Source organism: Tenebrio molitor, chromosome 5 (genome assembly GCF_963966145.1).
Source record: "Tenebrio molitor chromosome 5, icTenMoli1.1, whole genome shotgun sequence".
In the NCBI taxonomy this organism is placed as follows: Eukaryota; Metazoa; Arthropoda; class Insecta; order Coleoptera; family Tenebrionidae; genus Tenebrio; species Tenebrio molitor.
In genome coordinates, this window is record NC_091050.1 from 20,719,342 (window position 1) to 20,743,848 (window position 24,507).

Genomic DNA, 24,507 nt, shown 5'->3' on the forward strand with positions numbered 1-24,507 from the left:
TAAAAATTATGTATTTCGTGTTTAAACTTTTAATTTTTGTTATTAAAATCTATTCTGTTTCAGTTAAATTAAAAATTAAATTAGCCTTGTATGGTTACACGGACTTCCATAACACGCTGTATATAGACGGTTGTGCAAAAACAAAGTTCCATTAAAAAAAAACTAGTAAAAAACAATTTTATTTATAAAAGGTGTTTTCATGTAATAAGCGACAGAAAATTAAAATTTATAAATCATACAATATGTACCATTGGAGGTAGAAGGAAATACTTTCCAATTTAAGAAATTTCTGATGTCAAGCTTCTTCTTGGCCAGATTCTGAAAAAAATGTTCCAAATTATCATAACGTACCTACTATTGGGGACAAAATATAGTATGATCAAAAAGTCTTTGGATCAGAGTAGCTGTGGAATTAACAAGCTATCTAGGAAATTATTTATTTTAATGATTTTTGACATTTATTTGACAACTTTCAAGTTAGCAGGTTATAATTCAAAATGTTTCAAAGAGAACATACAATTTTTGAAGTGAAACTTTTTATGGGAGGGGTTTGAAATTCTGATCGGCAACCTTTTTGTGTGACGAAAAGTGGTGGGGGTAAACACTGTCTCGCACAACGGTTGCGCCAATATTTCCATCTCACTTAATTTGGAGTCTAAGGGGGAGATTCACGAAACTTTGCAAATTTGCAAATCGTTAACGAAACGGCAAATACAATGCCTCAACAATGTCGGTTGTCATGGTTTTGAATTTGCAACGCCTTATCAAGCCTTACCGACTTTCATGAATGACCCCCTAATTATGTAAATTAATCTGTTTGACACTATACAAACATCCCTTAAAATTGTGTATACTTCTGTCTTTGTCACACTGACGGGGACGGCATTTATGGATAATGTCCTCTCTTTTAATTAAAAATGAACAATGAGTTCCGCATTTCGTTAAAATATACAATTTTGTTGTAAATGTGCTTAAGTCAGGCGCAGAAAGAACAAGAGCGTGGCGTGAGAGAAAACGTACGAGTGAAGTGACAGTTCAGAATGTGAAAAAAACGGTGTAAATAACAAAGACAACAGACAACCAGCAACTAGCACCTCGGCTCAGCCACCTCCTCTTGCATCTATCAGTGATAATTTACAATATTCTGATTTTCCTGTAATACAAAAGCTTCACTTCTATCGTGCGTCTTTACGACACACTCTCTTTTTTTTAATTATTATTAAATCATACTACAGTAATGGAAATCGTGGTGAAAATGGTGATTGGATTTATTCGCCTCGTTTATGTTTAAACGAGTTCCGTGAGAGATTAGCACTACTTTGAAGTACACATAAAAACTACCGACAGTAGAGGTAAACAATTCTATAGATGGTTTTTACATTTAATGGCTACCGCGATCTAAAGACTTTTTGATCATACGATACTTTGGTCATCATTTTTGTCACTTCAAAAAAAAAAAATGTAAACCAAGCATTAACGTCAAGTCAACATTGATGACAATTTCAAATTATTGCCTTTTCTTTTGTCAAAAATTTAGAATTGTCTCCCTCACTTCTGAGGGGCTGTTCATGAGCCAAACTGCCTTGTGGAAACCTTTTCAATTTTTTCTCGTAATTTCTCATTCAGCGGTCAATTTTTCGGTATTTAACATTTTGCAATGATGAGTCTAACAGTGACAATGGTTGACAGTAGTAAAAAATAAGGTTAACCATCCTAATGCTTGATTTACAACTTTACTTTTACAACCGACAGGTCACACATAATTCACACCTTTTTGGTCAGAGCCTACTCTATATTTTTTTTCGATCTCACGGTATCTTAATAAATTACGTTTAAGACATTGTGTGATCAAGTGGCCCGGTGCTTGCTTTGTTTCGGTTAACGAGTAGCTTCATTAGCTGTCAAACCGTAGGTATCAATCGTTACTTACTCAGCGAACAAACTGTGGTTTGAATGATTTTTTTTTGACAAAAACAGTTGTTTTTAGAAGTAACAACAACAGCGTTCGTGATTTTCTTAGTTCCACATGATATCGGGTGTTCATTTAAATTTCCAGTCAAAGTTGGCATTGAAGAGTCGATTGTGAACCCACCACTCGTGTAAAAACGTAAGATTTAAACAGCTGATCAGTGATCCGTAATCTCTAGTGCGTTCACAATCGACTCTTCAACGCCAAATTTGACCGGAAATTTAAATGAACACCAGATCGTTTTTGTTAAACTTTGTGGGCCAGGGACAGCACCGGGCTCTCAGGGGGTTTTCGGAGCAAAGGGTGTGGGTTCAAAAATGGGCGCCAGGCAACTTTTCGGAGCTGGTGATTGTCTTGTCCAGTTGCCGGGACAAGTGCTCAATTTTCTAGTTTGCCGAAAAATCAATCAAAAGAGATCTGAGCTTAAATAAGGTGGTTTATTCTCCTCTCAACACAGTGGACAAGTTTCAATCTGGTTCTGTAAGTGTGAACTGGTTCGCACTTGAAATTAAAAGAAATGAATTGTGGAACCAGTGCACGTAGATCGTCTTATTCTATTTTGGTCTTTACTAGAAAAGCTTTTCCTCACAGTGACCGGAAACTTAATCTAAACTCTGGGTTGACTTAAACTTAAAACAGTGGATTTTCCGAACAAAACAAAAAAGGTTTCTATTATGAACTTTTCGAACTTAAAATTTTCAGACTTCGAAACAATTAAATAAATGTTTTAAATGAAATTGAATCCAAAAAAAGGCGTCAGGTAATGACCTTGACAAAAAATGAGAATTTGAATTCTGTAAAAATGTTAAACTCGGAAAGGTTCCGATGATTTTGATTTCTAAATTGAAGAATTTCTGAATATAAAATGACAATGAATGTGTAAAATTTTGACATATGAAAATCTAATTAAACTTTATATGAAATTTGAAATGTGTGAAATTGCAAAAATGTACAAAATGAGAAGTGTCAATTAACACTGACTATACAAGAAATCGATAAGTTGAGAAGCGGGAAATTCGAGGCGTTTCTTAATAATTGATGGCGAAATGAAAAATTTGCGACTTATCTTGTTTTCAAGCCGAATTTGTCGATTCCTCGAATGGGGGTGTCCTGATAAACTTGCGGTAGCGGTTACGGGCTCCGACGAGACGATGTCACGGCGTGACCTTGAGGTACTTTCAAATTTTGGTCCGAAAACGATATGATGCTGATTAACGAGCGATGACGGTACAGGTGACGGTACAGATGGGTGCTCTGACCATCCGGCAGCTCAACGATTGGCGGTACTAACGAACGATCCGTACGACCTAGCGAACGATCTGGCTGGAAGAACGACCCCTTCTGAAAAGGGGTGCTCCACGGTAAATTTTGAAGGACTTTCCGGTACTCCCTTACGGTACGGTATTTGATCGAACTACCTCTAATTAACGGAATTAGTGATGCGAAATCGCTAATGGACGATAATTACCTCTATCTCTCTAGATGGCGAGGGGTCCCTCGATAACGATAAACGGTAAATCGGCAAAAATCTTCGGGCTCCCTGACGGCTCCCGAAACCTGGCAGCGCCGGACGATATGCACCATGGCGATCGGCAATCCGCTCTCGGGGATGATTGCGGATCCCGATCGCCACGCACGTAATTCGCATCTCGCGACTTGCGGCACAGCCGCCCGCTCGGCGGTCGCCGACCAAGTCCCTGATTTCCGCTGACGATAGGTTTTTTTCGATACCCCCGTATCTAGGAGTGCGCAACACGAAATAGCTGGACCTTATTTTCCGCTGCAATAAGGCTCTCCCGATGATTGCACGAACAGCGCATCTAAATGACCATTTCCGGCGGTACTACATGTGCGCTCTAAAATGACAGATGGACGATCATGGCGCCGGTTTGTTTACATTGGATTTCACCGACCGGGAAATTCACGGATGATGTTGCGCTAAAGTCTCGGTGAGTCCGCGCGTCGTATCTCACGATAGATGGTAACGGCCATTTTCCGCAGGATCTCATAGGCTGGACACACACGCGAACAAAGGAAGAAGGTTGGGGAAAGGGAGAGAAGAAGATAACGTTCCGGCAAATCACGGGAACAAAAGGGAAACAGAATTGACTTTGCCGTACGGTTATCGAAGCTGAGAAGAAGAAGAGAGGAATTGAAGGAAAAGGAAAGGAGAAAGAAGAAAAAAGAGAACGATAAAAAGATAGGCCGCAGCTAGACAGCCTAGAGGCATAAAGCCACCTCAGCCCGGAATTTTGGGGCCAACGCGTGTTGTTCCAGCTGGCTGGCACTGTCTCTACAAAAGAAAACTCAAAATGAAACCGAAAGGAAACTCGAAAGTGAAACGATAAACAAATGAATGCTGAAACGATAAACAAAAAATGAACTGACTGATGAAACAAACAAACAAAACTGAACGATCTCGAAATGAGCGTCCCGAAAAATGTGACGGCAGGGTGGGCGCGTCGCGTAGACATGTGACGTCATGCTTTTTCTGCTAGCTCCAGGTGTTTGAGCAGCGATGTAATTTTCCCGCGAGCAATAGTAGGATCACTTGGGCCTCCTACACCGGCCAAAAGAATAGTGGCATTTTGACATGCTACAACTTACGGATATGAGCACTAGAAAACGTCTACGCGTCTTAAACAGATGTACTATTCCGGACACGGTATCTTGGCCAACATTTTTTAAAACATTTCTAAAAAAATTATGTAAACCAATCATTAGTGTCATTAATAATTAATAAATGACAATTATTAAAAATCACTTTGAAGTTTTTCTTGTGACATCACAAAAGCAGAGAAATGGCATTATCGAGTCAAAAGTTGGGTTGTATTCAATAAAGGCCAGTTCACACATATTTGGTGCACATGTGGTGCAACGACAACTGATGGGACACTGTGATGTTACGATGTGACACTCTTGTGCTGTTACGGAGCGCCGTCCATACTTGATACGCGACGATGTTGCGTTACGGTGTTCTGTTGCATGTCTGTACGCACCTCTACAAACGGATTACTTTCTGAATGCAGCATATTCGGTTAGCAACAAAATTCGCAATCTTCTTTTCTTCTTGATTTTTTTTTTATTCTAAATTGTTAATTACCTGTTTTGGGCAGATGTGGCAACGTCTGACTAAACTTGACTTCGTCGTCATTTATCAATTTCAAATATAGAGCAAAATCTTCATTATCATTTGCCATTTCCTGAATCTTCGACGTAGCTTGACTGACGACACCTCCATTCTTAATTAAGTAATCGAAAATTCGCAGATCGCAATTCGATGCAGCTATCGCCAGCGCTGTATTTTGATTATCGTCGACTTGGTTGACGTTGGCACCTCGTTCAACGAGGTATTTGACCATCTGGAAGTTCTCCATCTCAACAGATTTAGTTAGCGGTGAATAACCCAATTCACCAATAATTTCCATATTCGCTCCGTGATCTATCAACAGTTTCACCATATCAAATTTTTTCGTTTCTAGACATTTGAGCAAATGGAAATTCTTGAATTTAAGCTGAACAGCTTTGACATCTGCACCGTTTTCTAAGAGATATTTTGTGATCTCAATGTTGCTCTTCTCCAAAGCTTTTGCTAATGGTAAGTTTCCGTTGCCGTCGCATAAACCAACGCTGGCGCCGTTCCTCACCAATTCGTCAACGATTTCTGCACTGTCTAGTTCTATGGCTTTGGTCAGAGGTGTATACCCGTTCTTGTATTCTATGTTAACGCGAGCTCCTCTCTCTCTTAACAACTGAACTATTTTTAAATTTTTCGTTTGGATGGCGTCCAGGAAAGCGGTATGAATGGTCAAAAAGCCACCATTGTCCAGTAAAAATTCAATCATTTCCAAGTTTTCGTTCAGAACAGCCCACGAAAGCGGAGTTTTTCCCTTCCTGCCCATCTTGCTGATGTTTGCGCCCACGGTTGTCAAATACTCCACGACTTGCATTTGGTTGTGTTGCACTGCCAACGCCAACGGAGTGTTTCCGTCGGGATTGACGGCGTTGAGATCGGCTCCTTGGGATAGTAAATATTCTACTGCATTTAAATGCCCCCAGTAAGCCGCTCGCGACAACGGGGACTTTCCTGTTGCTCCAACTTTGTCAACATCCGCGCCTTCAGATATTAAGCGACTTAATATTCCTACATCGCCTCTTTGGGCGGCGTTCGCTAGAGGAGTGTTTCCGTAGGAGTCAACGGAATTCACGTCGGCGCCATTCCGAAGAGATCTGTCCACCAGTTCTAAATGGTCTCGCTGTATGCCTGCGATTAGCTTCTCGTTCCATTCCTAAACAAAAATAAAGAAATTCAAGTTAAACACACTATACTTTTCGTACGAAGAGTGTAAGTTATCTTAAATATAGTGCAATGGAAAAGTAAATATGAAACGTTTGCTTGGGCCAATTCTGTGGGTTGGTAAAAATAGTGAAAAAATAACTGGTCTATTTACAAATTTTCTTAGTTGCTAATCCGGGAAAAGTTCGTCTATCAACAAGATAACGGGTCCAAGTACCCTACATAACTTGTGAAAAACATTAGATTAATCGAATGTCCCTAACAATGCTCACATTGAAGCCCTATGATTTTAACATCGTGCTATCTAAATTTGCCACCTACAATACGTAGTGTACCTATACTATTTGAAACAATGATGCCATTAACTGGTTATCTATAAAACAAAAATCATCGTCATAAATAATAAGTAATGTCCTGCACGAGATAGTCTTAAAATATTTTCTTTTCCTTGTTTTTATTTTATATGACTATTATTATTGGTACGCTGTAGTCACCGACATTTTCAAGGCTGAGTGGATTATAAATTTTTTTGATCACACGATCTCTTTTATAACCGCAGCTCGTCATTTTAAGTGGAATATTTTCGACACGTCATTCAGTTCGTCCAACGTTCAGTTATACCTATAACCTCACTTTATAATTGTAAATGAAACCATTAATTCGAAAGAAAACAACTAAGAAAACCAGGAAAACTCTTGTTAGTTAGTTATAAAAACGGCTGTTTTGCAAACAAAATTATTATTATTATTGTCTGCAGAATAATAAATGACGTCCAACATCTGTGAATTGACAGCTAATAAAGCTTCGCGATAGGTACGCTAGTACGCTGACAGAAACAATAGACCACTTGAGTCTTGACCACAACTTTTTGAACGCTTTTTACATGTTTAATATCTACGTTTGGATCCAGTGGATTTTAAAAATGCAATCAAGTATTAAAAAATGTAGCAATAATGATTAATGAACACAGTTTGGTTTATCTGTCTCTCAGATTTGCTGGAAACGACATTTTTATTTTTATTAATTAAAAAATGCAAATGTCATGGTCACTTTTGTAAAAAAAAATAAATAAGAAGCCAGTATTACAGTACATGGAATACTACAACCAGAAGTATGTAACTACAACTTTTACATTGTGATTCTTCCATCGGTGACACATTTCCACCACAAAGTACAAAACTTACTATTTTGAATTAAATAAAATTAAAGCAGACAGCATAATTGAAGACTGTAAAACAACATTCAACTGAGTGTGACTCACCTCCATGAACATTTTAGCTTTTGGATAATGCAAGTGCTATGATCATACCAACCCGAATATCCTGTTACATGTTCAACAATACTTAGCAACACTTGTGTGATGCAAATAGTTTTTATATTTAATTGTTTGACATGTACTGGAGTATTTTTTTTCCTTTTAAATGTACAGATAAGACTTGCGAACTTGTCCACCTAGACCTAACAGTTTGCTCCAGTGGGACCCTTTTTTACATAATCAGTGTTTCTGCAAAAAAACAGATTTATTTAGATAAATTTTAATACACTAACTTGCTTGTTGATAACAGAATGTTCAATATTAAAGTTGTTATTTAACTTAAATGTCAATACCTTAAAATCGATGTTTTATCGATCGCTTTGTTGATAACTTTACTTAACCTCTCAAAACATAACGTCATAAGTTCATAACGAATTTTTCAAAATAGTCAACATTGTGTAGGCAACCAAGAAAACCAATAAGTATAAAATTGTAGTTCTAGAATTTCTAATAGAAAAAAGCATAATACCTACCTAATACAGGATCATTATAAATGAAAAATGATTATACCATCCTAGGTGGCTGTGCACTATGCTTTAGGTGCGCCGCTACGCCCACTAGTTGTTACAATCATTTATAATGACCCCGTATAAATTGTATTCAACCATATTACTTTTGTATTTTGTTTAAATGCCTGCATCCATATTTAAAATTCGCTCTAATAATATGTATGTATGTGTTTGTAATAAATTTTTATATTCTAGGCGACAGAAAGTTTGAGATTGCAGAAATGTGTAGAAAATTAATTAGTTTTGACGAAATGTGAAAATAAAATTAATTTGCTCAAAATAACAGGTACTATGGCGGACAAAAATTTTGAACGACTTGTTATTCCTTTTTTGAAAAAAAAATTGTTTAATTTTTAATGAAAAAGAGCTTATATTAATAACATAATTACATAATTAATTTTTAATGAATTTATTCCATACTTTTGCCGCTCGCTGTATTGTATACCTAACCCTAACCTATTATTTGTTTAAAAAGTAGGTACAATTAAAAACAAATATTTGGATAAAAAAAAAGATACTGTACTTACCAAAAATGGTGTCTTTTGTCCATAGAACTTGTTCGCTACCTACTCTTAGTTTCGGAGTGAAAAAAAAAAAGTAAGTATAATAATAATTCTCTATTTGTGTTTATACATCATACAAATGTTTACCTATAACGTCTTTCTAATTTACAAATAAATCAGTACCAGCTATAGATATCATCGTGTAAGAATTCATTGAAAGAGTAAGTAGTAAAATTATTCTAATAAAAACAGTTTAAGTAAGATGTTATTGTTTAAATGATATTGAACTAAGAAATTATACAATAAATGGCAGTTTGTTGTAAAATGTAGCGCGCCAAAAAGTGACTAAGGGCTGGTTTCACTAACCTCAGTTAAATTTAACTACAGATAAAAATATACGAAAATATTGTTATAACAATAGGTAACTAAAGTAACGAAGCATTTTAACGTACAGTTAACTTTAATTTAAATGAACGCACGATATTACATAAAATTTTCGCCTGAACTCTACGGTGAATAAACCGATATTAATGCAACTAAGTTTTTAGGAGGGTTGAATTTATTGCTACATAAATTTTCTTATTATATTGGATAGATAATTAGGTAATCAGGTTTTAAAGATTCAACGAAACAAGAAATTTTAAATTGGTTTAGGCAACCCTTTATACACTAAGGCAGTAACCTTCGAACGATTTTTCAAATACCTGAGACAATTAAGAATAAAGCCTCTAGTAAAACGTAAATAGTGGATTACATACCGAGGTGGAAAGTGTTTCATTCCTGTCGAGAGCTAAGATAGTTTACCAAGGCGTAGATGAGGTGAACTAATGCTCGAAATAGGAAGGAAACACCTTCCCACCGAGGTTTGTAAACTATTTTATTCGGAATCATTACAGTTTTAGCAAATAAACAATTAATTTGATGCAATTTCATTTCTACCGTTTTTCGACAATTCGTGTACGCCACTGGAAAAACGTCATAACAGGGCGGAAAGTGGCCTATTACTGACCAAGAGAGGGAAGTAAAGATAAAAAGGAATGGTTAACTTTCCGCCCTCGTATAAGGTTAGGAATGTGCATATTACAGTACGATTCCGAATAAACTCTTTTAAAAATCAATGTTTCTCAAGTATGTTGCAACAATTTGAATTTTTGGTTTCAAGAGGGGAAGAAAATAGAAAAAAATGTCATTTCGCTGATAGGGTTTATTCAAAAATTTCTTCTGTATTCACTGTACATACGTTTTAATAATCATTGGTTTTACATTTGTTTCTCCAAATTTCAGAATGAACAAAGTTTTAGTAAGCAACAGAAACAAGTTTTGCTTTTACCTATCTATCTATAGTCCATGTAATACCCCATGTCGGTAGAATAAAAGCATATTCAGGGTGTTTTTGAAAGTTGTGCAGAAATTTTAACCACAAGCTACTGGCTTCATGTAGAACTCGGAAAAAATATTTAAAAAACTCTATGTCAAAAAATAAAATGACATTTATTTTTTCAGCTACATTTTTTTTTAATTGCTTTTAGTTTTCTAGGTTGTCCTACAACCTCGTAGGTAAAATTTCGGCACATTTTAAAAATACACCCTTGTACCTATATCATGTTTTATAAAATGTACGCCAATGCGAAGTAACCTATAGGAATTAGGAAATTTGCTTTAAAACAAGGAAACCGCGTTGGTGTACGTTTTATAAAATATGATATACAGGGTGTATTTTTAAAATGTGCCGAAATTTTACCTACGAGGTTGTGGAACAACGTAGAAGACTAAAACCAATTAAAAAAAATTGTAGCTCAAAAAATAAATGTTATTTTATTTTTTGACAGAATTTTTTAAATATTTTTTCCGAGTTTTGAAAATATAGTGTATTAATGGACCTCATTAATAAGTACACTATTTTTCATTAATCAACGATTCTTGCGATTTTGACGTTTTGATGATATTTTGATGTATAAACAACCTCGAACATGCATTGTTTGCACTTACCAACACTGCAGCAGGTAGTGCAGCGGGGTTTTCTATATTTTATAGCTCCATTACTACACAATTACGAATTCACTTTTTCAAAAGCTGACCTTTTTGGTTATAATTCGCATGTTATATTTTTCAAAGGTAACTAGGTTTTCTTAGCAACCGTGATTTTTACGTGAAATTGAATGTAAATGGAGTTGTCTTCTGACATTCTTTGTGGAAAAGTGAATAGAAAGTGTTGAAAAATTTTAAAATGGCCTACCGTGAGGACAAAAAAAGGATGAAGGTATTTCATAAGGTCTCATCTTTATCGAAAAAGATGAAATTGGTTTTGATTTGGCTTTAATTTGAAATTTTGTCACAAAAAAAAAGTTTGCGGTCAACGAAAATATTTTGTAACCTGTAATTTGTCAACTATTAAAGGCACTCACTCGCTACACTCGTTCGTGCTTTAAACAGTTTCCATTATTAATCGCCTTCATTAACAAACTAGTTTATTAAATAACTAAAAATTATAAAATGTATGTGTATGATAATATGTTATGCATAATATACAGGATATATCTGAAATACTTGTGTTAATTTCAACCAGTGAAAGAACTCGTCCAATTATGTAACTTTTCTCTATAATATTTAGCAAATTCGCAAAAGTGTTCCAAAATTTTTTGTCGCCCAATTTTTACCAAACGAGTCGTTTTGTGTGATTAACAAGGCTCAATTTTTTGTGACCATTAAATTTTAATTTTAATTATTTAATTTTTTCTACCGGGTGATCAAGAAGGACTGTTTAAGTTGGCAGTACAATTAAGATTTTTTTTTAATTCGGTTATGTATAACACTGCAACTGGATATGTTTTGTTGGTTTATTTTGCAAATATCTGATATAGGTATAGCATTAACAACGACAAGCCATCAACAACCGGAAGTTACTCCTGTTATACGATTTAAAATACGATCCAGTGTTACCAACTTAAACAGTCCTTCTTGATCACCCCGTATAACAATGTAACTTTTTACAAGGCTCCGTTTCTATCACAACAGAAAATTTTCGCCCTTACCCACAGACGAGTATACACTTTGATGACTAATTTATTCCAAATTTTAAATCAATTTGTAATCCTTTTTCGTAAAAATGTTATAGAGAAAAGTTTAATGAATTAGCGAGTTCTTTCTCTGGTTAAAATTAACGCACGTATTTCAGATACACCCTGTATATAAAATAACAAGATTCAATTGATGTAGCAGAGATACATTTTTTTACATGGACTTGACCAGGGAATTTAACAAATATTAAGTTGATTTATTATATCTCAAAAGTACCTAATTATTTTGAGATATACCTATAATATGTTATTAGTTTAGAATGAATAATAAACTCTTCGAGAGGGTAATGAACATATAAATTGTTTGTATGCACGCCTGTATAATGATATAAAAATGTAATCGATAATCCTTTTTCGATGGCAACACATATTAACTCAATACTTTCCTATAATTCTGTTTTCTGCGCATTTCAGTAACGCATCCTGTGAGGGTTTCAGATAAGTCAATAACACAATTCCGTGTTTATCAACCGAGTGTGAGGGTAAATCGAGCTCAGGAAGAACGGATATTTATTACATTATGTTGTAACATTGTAATCCTTGTAAGTACGAAGAAATATCTCTTTCGTTCACAATATCTAGTCACATTTTCACCCTTCTCTTAAGTCCACACAGTAAATTCTCTGTTAATCATTGATCAATACATTATTCCTCAAGTTTACATTTTAATCGCAATTTACCTAACTGTCAACAGGATTATTATTCCTGATTAAATCAAGACCTCCAAACCGACAATGCCCATCGAAAATTCTGTTCCGATTTCTCCTCTCAGACAATCTCTGGCCTGTGTTGGCGATCCCAGTGGATCTTTTAATGCCGAATGGCAAAAACGAGCCGAAGAAGAATTAAATGAGACTCCAGAGAATCTGAAACAAGAAGTTTTTGCGTTACGACAAATGGTACAAAGTAAATTATACAACATGCAGTGAGGTGAAGGACAAAGAAAAATTTGAATTTCTTGTAGATGATACAAATCTGAGTGTTCCCAACGACGATGCCTTTCTACTACGCTTTCTGAGGGCAAGGAAGTTCGACAGCAAGAAGGCTTTCTACATGGTAAGAAACAAATCTACAATGATGAAAACGTTTTGATTTTGTGCTTTCTAAATTTTGATAATTCAAAGAAATTTAGGAACAGCATCTTAGGCAAACATACTTCCGGAGGCAGTTTTTACATCTACTGATCTGTTCACCAAGAAGTCTGCCTTGACAATTTCAACAGTAGACTAATTAAAAAAAATCCAACAAACAATTTTGTTGTTGTGCAATCTTAACTTTTTTGGAATTTGGAGATTTTTGATTCACTTCTGCAGAAACTGAATTCTTGTAGGTGCAAAGGTATTACCTGATGAAACTGAAATGTCCGGAACTTTTCTCTTGTCCGATTCCTTCCGAGTGCAGCAAGGTTTTCAATTTGCAAGCTCAAAAGATGTTACAAGACAGGGACCAATTGGGTAGAAGAGTCTACATAATCAGAATGGGTAAGTGAGACCATGGCCAGAGTGTAATTCTTGATCTGACACCATTTCAGATTATTTTGACTCAAATATTGTCACCATAGACGACATATTTCGAACAAACGTGTTAGCCCTTGAGCAAATCGTTCGAGAACCAGAAACTCAAATCGCTGGGATCGTTTTAATCCTCGACATGGCTGGTCTGAGCCTTCAACACGCGAAATTCTTCACTCCATATTACGCGAAGAAAATGGTCGAGTTGGTCCAGGAGACTTTCCCTCTCAGGTTCAAGGGCTTCCACATTGTCAATGAACCGTTCTATTTTGATGCTGTCATGGCTGTGCTTAAACCTTTCCTCAAAGAGAAGATCAGAAAAAGGGTAACGGATTTTTAAATTTCATTTCATCGTCCTACGTACGACGAGTAATCGATAAATTATTTTCAGATATTTTTACACGGTAGCGACATAACCGCCCTTCACGGTTTCATTTCCACCGATATTTTACCGTCGGAATATGGAGGAACTGGGAGCAGTTTTGACAACAAGGCTTGGTACATGCAGTTACTCGCAGAAGAGGAGTACTTCAAGAATTTGGACAAGTATGGGTACAAGATCGGCGTCCAAGAAGACGAGTAGATTATATCATTCTTGCGCAACGGATGGCAGTGATGCAATAATAATCAAAGGGTTTATATCGAGAGTTTTGAACCAGTTGGACGTTCCGTATTGCTAATAGATAGCCAACCGATTGTAGAATGGTTGGAACTCTTGCTATAATCCTAGCAATAGGATCAAAAGTATTATATTTATTTTGTTATTGCTTGCATCTTGTTATATGAAATTGTTAAGCTTGAAAGGGGTAAAAAATATATATAGATACAATTTATTGTTACTTATCGTCGAATTTATGCGAAGCTTGGTTCACTTAATTGTACCAGCGCACTTTTCAAGACATAGAGACAAGTATTTTTGAAATATAATCTTTCCATCATAAATAGCGAATATTTTTTTACTACTTTTGTCGTGTAACATCCTACACGTCTTAGGTAAGTCAAAGTGTGTTACCGAGAGTGACTAAATGGGTAAAAGAAAAGTTATCATATATAATTTATTTTTTACCATTCATACGTGAAAATGTTGTTTAGGGAATCATTTGGCTGAAGATTTTTTGATATTAATTTTTGTATTTTGTTTTGTACATAATTTACACTATCTGGCATTTTTTTCTCATACAGTTTTATTATTCATTTATACTTAAATGACAATACTCAAATCAATAAAGTCGGTGTTCTAGAAAATGAGTTTGAATTATTAATGTTTCTACTCACACTAATCGTAAAAATAAAATAGTTAGATATTTATTGTGACATTAAGATTTAATGTATTTAATTTACTTATTTTATCCTGTCGGTCACTATAAAAGAGTGAATTTTATCTGTTTGTTAATAATAAATAGAATTACATTTTTAATGAATAAAAAATGACGTTTTAACACATGATTCTTTTATGTAAACAATTATTTAGCAAACTTTTGGAATAAATATTTAAAAAATAATTGAAACGAAAACTTTTGATGAAACGTTTTTTCTGACTTATCTAAGAGGATATTGTATTTAATTCCGTCTACAGTGCGGACGTAAATATTTATCAGCCCCCCTCCCCTTCCCTCCTCTTAACTTTTGAATCAAGCAAGATATAGACATCGAGTTTACTGCTTTTCAACATAAAACTGAAGCGTGAATTTGTAAAGATGGCGCTGTCAACTTTAAAATTTTAAATATCAATGGGGATCATGTGATACATCATTTGAAAGTGTTTCAATTCTTGATCTTTATCTCCGTCGATACTCTAGTCTTTGAAATTAATTCTATGAAAATAACATTAGATTGTCTTAAAAATATCTCGGATGCATTATCTTTCTAAAATGGGAATTTATATAAGTTCAGTTGTCAACAACATTTTCTTTGGTGACTTATATTATAATGCTATACCTCATGGTCTCAGCAGGTGTATTGATATGTCTTTTCTCTTGCACATGGAATTATTTCTTTTAACAAAGACAGTCCTAGGCTGAATATGTAGAATGTTCTATGACTATTAGATAGGTTGCAGTTGTATTATTTGTCTTGCTGATACATTTTGATTTTTTCTAATCATTTTTTTTTATTGAGAAAAACTAATTTTGTCCAGAGCTTTATGATTTTAAATTAAATATTGTGTTCATCTTCCAAAAAATTGAAGGGTTCTGCAAGACTACATCTTGTGTCTCACTATAGTATATTTTTTCCTGGTAGGCGGTTGCCCGCGCGATTTACAAAATCCTGCAACGAAATGCGACCTCCCTATTGGTTAGTGGAACAGAGTAACCAATACGGAGGTCGCATTTCGTTGCAGGATTTTTTAAATGACGCGCGCAATCGCCTACCAGGAAAAAATAGACTTTAGTGACCACCCATGTAAGAGTAAATAATGGTTTTGATTAACAATACGAGACACATTTTATTTAAAACTAATTATTGTTCTTACAATTAATTACTCTTTATGTTGTGGAATTAATAGTTTATTATTATTATTCAATGAGCATGTACTAATGGCTATCAACCTTGCTATCAGTCACGAAGACGATGTTTGCGACAGGAGCCGTAGGCGAGTGGTATCGCGTGTTCATTTAAATTTCCGGTCAAAGTTGGCGTTGAAGAGTTAATTGTGAACGCACCACTTGTCAGCTGATCCGTGATCTGTAATCCGTAGTGCATTCACAATCGACTCTTCAACTTCAATGCCAACTTTGACCGGAAATTTAGATGAACACCCGATATAATCTTTGAAAGGGGTAATAGCCATTACAGGCGAGTTTAATCCATTTATTAGTTCTTTTTAATAAATAAAAGTTTATACACTCGCGAATTACGACCTTTCAAAATAGGTAATTATGATTTATGAATATTGCGCTGTCTCATAGCAACTTTATAGCCTAGGTGATGATTTGCAAATCCAATTTTGCTATTGGTTACAATCCATGGAGTAATGATTAATGAATATTATTATAATTATAATAATTACACCTATTAAATTATTAAATAATATTATAATTCTCCGTATCCCACCCCCACCCGGCGGCACGGCAATTTTGCCGGAGCACATACACTATTACGGATATTACCTACTATCAAGTAATAGTGCAGTGCTTATCAACATAATTACCGGCGTCTCGCCTCCGCATTTTGACTTTGTTGTGTATTATGTTCTGTGTCAATGTTAAGGAACTTCCTCACGATGTGACATGAGTATAATAATATACCTTTTTGAATTTCAACTACCAATGTGTTATCTAAATCCAGAATTTTTAAATTTTTAAAAAGAGATTGCGGTACTATTCCCGTTGCTGAAATTACAAGTGGTAAAATCGAAATTTTTTCTAAACACCAAAGATTTCTCATAGCAGCTCTAAATATTTATTAATTTTTGTGTTATATGTCTGTGTTATATTATGTGAATTTGGAAGAGCTATATCTAAAAGATATGCTTGCTTTTGTTGTTTATTTAAAATTATAATGTCTGGTCTGTTATGCTTAATATACAGGTGTCCCCAAAAAAGAAGACGAGTCCATAACTCCGTTATTCATCGGAAGATTTTAATTATCTGTACACCAAATTAAATGGTTGTTAATAGGCTACAAAATAGCCTAATAAATTCAAGTATAGCCCTATGGGCTTCCAGGGTAAACTGTCAAAATATTTTTTTTTTAATGGGAATACATATTTTTTTGTACTAATTCTGATAGAGATTTATATTCTGAAAAAAAGAATGTATCACAAATATACACTTAAATACCAAAAATTAAAAAAAAAAAAATGTAAAAAACGCTACTATCGTCTATGTTCCATTTTGCGCTAAACATTGGCGGCATATCTGCGCAATCCCACATGTTATTATTTGTCATTTGTTGTTCCAGCTACCTTAATTTGGTTATTACACTGTAACGCAGAGCATTTTGATAGCTTTTCGCTTGATGCTCGTCATTTGTTTCAAAAGTTAGTATTATTTTTTTTAATGTGAAGTTATACTTGTTTTCAGAATTAAAATCTCTATCAGAATTACTAATAAAAGGTATGTAATCCTATTTGAAAAAAATATTTTTACAGTTTACCCTTGAAGCCCATAGGGCTATACTTGAATTTATTAGGCTATTTTATAGCCTATTAGCAACCATTTAATTTGGTGTATAGATAATTAAAATCCTCCGATAAATAAGGGAGCTATGGACTCGTCTTTTTTTTTGGGGACACTCTGTATATGTCAGTTAAAATTGTTCTATCAAAATATAACTTGTAACTTGTAATAATAACTATTATTACTTAACGTTTACGCATATAATGTGTGATCAAGAAAATTTGTAACAGAGTCAACCTTGAGATTGAGAATGAAACCGTGTGCTTCGACTGATATGCTCAATTGTGGAATCTATATTTACATCATTCGAACACTTGAATACAATTAATTTTAGTTGTTACAAATTTGTTTTTCCTGGGCCCAGTTTATAGAAAGAGAATTAAATCTTTAACTTGAATGAAATTTTTATGCGCGGTTAACCCATGAATCGGAAACTTCGATTGGGTCAATATAGTTACGTGTTCAGTTAATCTCGCATTTGATTACGATTAACTTAATTTCGTTTCTGTAAACTGGCCCTTAATTATTTTTTAACGTTAGATTCTTGGTAAGCATTTTGTTGTAGTTTGAACCACGACTCTACACATGCTTTAAATGAATCGTCAACAAGCAACTTCCTAACCTTACTTTCAGGCATTGATTTTTCTGAATATTATTGCAACAAAATAAATAAGTATTCTCCTAGTAAGATTTCGTTAATAAAATGTTGTTTAAAAATTATTAATTTTCCATTTTATTTCAAAATAATTATCGGTGCAATTGATATTTCCAAGGCATATACTGAATGCATTATTTAATAGGAGTAGAAAAAATGAGAGGTATAAATCTCATAACACAAGAGAATTGCGTTGTTGTAATCACAGTCAATAAACTGAAATGATAAAGCGCAAAACAGTAGAACACAAATTTCACGTACAGCATGAAGCTATTGCATTTAATATTGAGTCAGTTAAGTGCAATAATATTGCAATATCACGTTTCATCAGAGCACCACTCAACAGCAATAGACGACTTGAGTCGAAAGAGGAACAACGCGTTTCAAAGAAATGCATAAAACATATCGAATGGAAATGATTATGAAGCTTTCAGATTGACTTGAGAACTTGTTTCATCCTACCTATCGGACATAAAATTTTCTTCAGAAATAAAAGTGATAAAGGATTGTTTTCAGTGAAAGTTAGTATTACTTTTTTAAGGGCTGCTAATAAAAAGGTCTATAAACACCACCCAAAATTACAAATAAATTTGTTCTGAGATGAAACTGATCGAACCCGGATAAATTTCATCTTGCAAACAATTTTTTTTTTTGGGCTGTGCTATAAATTTTTTATTGATATATTTAGATCTCGTCTCGTTTTTCACCAGTTCTACTTTATTTATATTTCTGGATCGCAAAGAACAAAGATTGAGTTATCTAACTCCTGTACGAAGTATGTACATGCAGGGTAGACACCGTACGAATTTTATTTAACCATCAAAGAAATAAGACGCACATTATTGAATTGTCACTTTACAAGTTTGTTCTGTGATGCTGATTCGATAAGACACGACTGAGACTTCAGTGTTACATTTTTATTTAATTTAATAATAATTGCACATCGTGATATACCTACCTACTTAAATAATAGTGTAAATATCTTAATAGGTAAAATTAAACGAATAGAAGAAGTGATATAAAATGAATGAAGTCGAATGAGAGCCGTTAATTCAGCGTTTTGCAGCTCATTCTGTTTTTGCTTCCATCACACATACTTATTTGCTTTTGTAAAAGTTAATATTTACTTCTGTTTATATATATAAAAATGAAATTTAACTATCATTTTTATCATACGTTTAGCTTCTCTGTCGACAAATTCTGTTGACTTATTTTGATTTCATTTAACTTTTTCTTCACAAGTGATAATAAACCTGGCGGAAATGCAACCCACAATACATTTCCAAAGTTAACGTGGCTATTTTAAATATCGTACTATTTAAAAATGAAATTATGGATCTATGATGACTTTGTTTCCAATAATTTTATTTGTCACAACTTACATTGACGACAAAGTTAAAATACGACGATTAAAATGTATTCGAACGATGAGAAAACATGATCCTGATTTATGGTGAATGTGATAAAAATGATTCTGCCGTTGTGCGTTTATGCAGACAATAAACATTTTTCCAAAGTCTCGTTTTTTTACAATTTCATTTAACCAAGCGAATGACGTTTACATCAAAATTTGCGAAACTGCACAGCTAACTACGAGTGTTTTTTATGTTTTTTAAATCAAAAAACAAATATCCACGTTAACTTTGCAAATGTATTGCAGTTGCAATTCTGTCGGCCTCATTATTACTCGTGAAATACACTGTATAATATTTTTTTTGGAATCAAACAACAAAAGTTTTCTCGGTTTTCACTTTAAATTATCTAATGACACAATTTTAAATAAAATGATGATCAAAGTGGGGTTGTGTATGTGTGGAAAAACGATCTACTTTTGTAAGAGAGAGACAATCAAGGTCTGCTTGTCCGTAAATTTTGAACGCTCGTTACTTCAAAGCCATATTTCATAATTTCCTATGTTTGAATTCTTCCCGACTCTTAAACCGGTTTTCCCAAAGAAAATTAATAAGTTTTGTCAATTAAATTAAATTTATATTTTTATTATTTAAGATGAGAACCTTGTAAATTGCACGATTGCACACTTATGAGATATCACAGTTTCAAAAGGGTCTAATGTGCGCGTTTAATTGCTGAGTAAATGAATTTAAACGAATTGCCGTCTACTTAATTAGTTTTGTATTAATCGTACCTTCTAAATTAAATCTCGTAACGTTTCCTAAATCAGTAAAATTTTCACCTATTGTTATTTCATTATCGTATCGTTTGAAGTCTCGTTACGCTCATGCGAACTCATTATTTAATCATTATTTAATTAAGGTATTACACATTACATTACCCTTCACAACTAACAGCAGTGCTTGACAGATAATTAACTATTTATTAAAATTTGTCGAATTTGCTAATAATTAACAGAATAAAATTCCATTACAAAGTAAATCTCTTTTTCTACACGTGGAATTGCAACACTCCCAACATTCATGCGTGTAAACTTTCCACTTGTGAAAAAAGTAGTGTTTTATACACATGTTGCATAAATACCTATTACGTTAAAGTAACTTGTCAATTGTGACATTTATTTGAATTTTCTTAAGAACATTATTTTCACTTGGTAATGTAATTACCACCATATCACCATATCATATTAAAAAAAAAATTTCAAGAAGATTATGAACATCACACATACAATTTGAAACTGTTGAAGAATAAGAAGAAAACTTTTTTCTTAATATTTTTCGTACTAATTAGTCATTATGTAGCAATGCAATTTTTGTTTAAATTACTTTTTTAAATAAACTAAACCAGATGATTCAGTGTATACAGGGTGTATCTGAAATACGTGTGTTAATTTTAACCAGTGGAAGAACTCAATAATTTATGAAACTCTATAATATTTTGCAAAATTCGCAAACATTTTCCAAGATTTTTTGCCCCCAGTTTTTACCAAACGAGTCGTTTTTTGTTTCAATTTTTTTTTTGCAAATATGAGAATTATTAAACTTTTTCTACAAAAATGTTACTTTTTTGATAAGGCCCCAATTCCATTACAACAAAACACTTTCGTCCTTACCCGTAGGCGGCTTTAGATTTTGGCTAATTGTACCTATCGCTTTTTCGTAAAAAAATTTAAATAGAAAATCGTTTCATTTAACAAGCTCTGCTGCGTGTCAAGATTAACACACGCGTTTTAGATACACCCTGTATATTTTTTTAAATACTTCTGTGACGTGTAAGTCAAGTTGTCAAATTTTCTGATTCATGTAGAATCGATTGGTTCACAGTTTGCTCTTTAATATTTATGTATCATTTGATGTTACATTAAGCTTGGTCAAGACGAAGAAAAAAAGAAAATATGGCAAAAAGTAAATAGGATCGCGAATAATCTACTTTTTTTTTATTACGGCATCAAAATTAATCGGTTTAGGTTGAGCCGAAAAAGCAATATTTCTCTACGTTGAATGTACAAAATAAACATGGTGATAAATTAAGGTAGAATGGATAATCTTCGATAGTTGGGATCTCACCTCAAAAGGCGATAATCAGGGGGCACGTCCGACCAGTGGCACACAGAAATCAATACCATCCCTCTGTGAAAAGCCATACTGCCCTACCGCAGACCTTTTACCACACAGTATCCCCAGGAAACGTATAGTGTGTCAGTTATTCGTTATACCAAAAGCTATCCTACAACCTTATCTGGAAAATAATAATCAGGTCTGACAGGTACAACGGAATTCCCTTTATCCTTAATTCTCGTCTTCTTTCTGTACGGTTGCTCTTTGATTAATTCAAGAAAGTTAATCAGCTACAAGAAGGCTTTCAGCAGTTTTTCATTAATGGTTTAATTTCACAGGAAGCACGTACAATTTGTTACGGTTCATTGGACTTTTGTCCTGAAATTGAATTAAATCTCGGTGCGAGTATTTCTTTATAATGGAAGGATTTTCCTATTTAGTATTCAAATTTTTAATTAAATAAACACAAGTTATGTACGTTCGAAGAACATCGTTGCAATGGTAATTGGAAATTACGAGAAAGGTATTAGAAGGCGTAAGAAGAGAAACGATCTACCGACAAAATTAATACCGCTGTATTCTGTTCTACGGAAAGAGACAGGAATAAATGAGAAACTGTGAAATAACGATCTTGGTAATAACAGCTTGCTTTTTACTGTAAGAAATTCTGAATCAATAAACCAACCCAAATGTAATGAATAATTAAGAAGTGTCAAAGTTATGAGACATTTATGCCATTCTATTCAGAAATAAATAGTTATGTGTAAATCGATACTGTCTGTCAAATTTGTTAAGTAACTCGAAATACTGGTCGTCTTGTTTAAAATTTTACAAATTGGATGGCTAAAAACTGCGTGGGTGGTACCTAAAATAATGACAATAATTTAAGAACATCTTGTGAAAAATTGCTTTTTAAGCCAAACATTTTATAAAAAATATCTCTTCTTTTGTAAATGAAATTTAATTTCAATTATTTTTATGTGCAAAATTCTACACACTCGACAGTTTATTATACTTCGTTCATTTAAGCTATATAATAATATGGTCACGTGATTTTCGCATGCTTGCTCGATTTGGATAAAACTAAACAGAGACACAACGATAATTAGACAGAGAGCAATGCGGTGCCACTGTGGTGCAGTACATTATTTGATAGTTAATAGATATGTATAATGAAATTATCGCGAACTGAGAAGCTACTACGAAAAAGTTTCATGATTAATAAAAATGATTGTGAAGTCCTTCAAAATCATTTAATCAACGTCAAAGTCAAAGTTATATCCAAATTTTTATTAATTGTGCACTTCAGAATACCCTGTTTTTAATTGTTAGAAGATTCACAACAAGTAGGGGAGCCTGTTCAGCAAGTGATCATGCAAGAACTAGGTGATTTGCAAGTGATTACTATACAGGGTGTTTTCGAAGTTGAGGCGTTCCTTTTAACATGTGATAGTATGCGTTGTTCTAAAGAGTTTTAGCCAAAATCACCTTAGTAATATGTGTACGGCAATGAAGATACAATAAGTTCATTTTTTTGAAATTTTTGGAACCGGTCCTGCTCAAATTTGCTCTGATTTGTTAGAAATTAGAATTGACAAAAAAAATCAAATGAGCATGGTCGTTAATCAAAAATACTGTCAGAGTTGTCATGTAATTAGTCGAAAAGGCTTTATCATTACGAAAATAATGAACTCACAGATATGTTACTAATGTATGGGCAATGCTATCACGTTATCAGAATGCAGCTGCGGCGTCCAGAGAGTACGCAGAGCGATTTCCAGAAAGACACCATCCTGGGCCACGTCAGTTATTAATCTAGTATAACGGAGAAATAGACAGGACCGGACTCAAAATTTTAGAAAACAATAAAAATATACAATCATCCGTTAATACAAACATTTTACTAAGAAGAATTAGGCTAAAATTCTTAAGAATAATGCATAGTACCTCGTGTTACAAGAAACGCTTCAATTTCGAAAACACCCTGTATTGTTTAAGTGAACGATGTATAGACGGAGATATGGCAAAATATTTGAATTTTGGATGCAATGGAAAATTTTTAAAATGTTTGTTATATCGCAAGTTTGAAGCTATGAACACTTTCTGTCTTAACTTTCATTCGTTTGTTTTCTACTAAACGTTTCATTTCACATTAAGGAGAAAACAGTATAGTAAATATTTTTATATTTTGGGTCTTTCTTCAAAGATATTATATTACAGACACTATATTACGAGAAAAACAGATCTAGTTTACAAACAGCTTCTTAAGCAGAATAAAATTGTGCAAATAACGCCATATTTTTGTAGCTTATCAAGCCACTCTCACCTCTAAATATTTCTATTCAATCAAAATTGACAACAAAATTTGAATTATTGCATTTTGCGTATAATATCTGAAAGACGAAAAATCGATTATAGAAATTACTTTCGAAAAATGCAATGTTATAGTATACATATTACGCTACAAAGTTGCTAAGTGTAACATAACAGAGTCTAGAAAATTTTAGTAAGTATTACTTTATTTTTTGACGATCGAATTAATGTACTTACAAAAACGCAAAAAATATCTAATTTTGACACATTTTACAAAACAACCATGTGGTTCATTATTAAGCTTGTTTGACACGATACTAAATTTTTGAGAAAATTTACTAGTAAATGAGAGAGGACCAATGAACGATCAGGATCTGACAAAGACAGACTATGATCCTGATCGTTCATTGGTCCTGTCGAGGGTCTCTCTCATTTTCTAACAAATTTACTACGAAATTTAGCATCGTGTCAAACAAGCTTCATACATAAATTGCCGTTGTATTGGTCATTAGTCATTACTACTTGTACTTGTTGTTTGTTTAACCAAACACCACTAGTGCTGTTATATTTCACTACCGCCCTGCATGCAGCTTACATGATCTATCAATTACGCTGGTAAGTACAGTCATGTTCAAATAAATCTGGGACAATTTTATTTATAAACTATAATTATTTTATGAACTAACGACCATTGAATTGTTAATTTTAGCCAAAATATATTTTTATAAATAAAATGTAAATTACATAATTTAACTGCTCGAAGTCAC

At 33.7% G+C, this 24,507-nt stretch overlaps 2 protein-coding genes across 5 annotated transcripts; one reads left to right on the forward strand and one right to left on the reverse strand.

The window, feature by feature from the left end:
* Positions 1-163: 163 nt before the first annotated feature.
* LOC138130202 (ankyrin repeat domain-containing protein 50-like) lies at positions 164-8,010 on the reverse strand. 4 transcript variants are annotated; one of them, XR_011159524.1, is made up of 5 exons: positions 7,875-8,010; positions 7,528-7,770; positions 5,073-6,258; positions 3,438-4,262; positions 520-3,389 (listed from the first exon to the last, which is right to left on the reverse strand). XR_011159524.1 is itself a non-coding variant. In XM_069046615.1 (4 exons), exons 2-4 carry the CDS (start codon positions 7,537-7,539, stop codon positions 296-298), a joined length of 1,221 nt encoding a protein of 406 aa, XP_068902716.1. In that variant the 5' UTR covers positions 7,540-7,770; positions 7,875-8,009; the 3' UTR covers positions 164-295. The 4 variants fall into 4 exon arrangements, 3 of the variants coding, with proteins under 3 accessions (XP_068902716.1, XP_068902714.1, XP_068902715.1); XM_069046615.1 differs by lacking the exons at positions 520-3,389; positions 3,438-4,262 and adding an exon at positions 164-318 and having other exon boundaries at positions 7,875-8,009; XM_069046613.1 differs by having other exon boundaries at positions 520-4,262.
* Positions 8,011-10,433: 2,423 nt separating this feature from the next.
* LOC138130204 (alpha-tocopherol transfer protein-like) lies at positions 10,434-14,430 on the forward strand. Its single transcript, XM_069046616.1, has 6 exons — positions 10,434-12,212; positions 12,365-12,576; positions 12,635-12,726; positions 13,001-13,151; positions 13,202-13,506; positions 13,573-14,430. Exons 2-6 carry the CDS (start codon positions 12,405-12,407, stop codon positions 13,762-13,764), a joined length of 912 nt encoding a protein of 303 aa, XP_068902717.1. The 5' UTR covers positions 10,434-12,212; positions 12,365-12,404; the 3' UTR covers positions 13,765-14,430.
* The last annotated feature ends 10,077 nt before the right edge of the window (positions 14,431-24,507 follow it).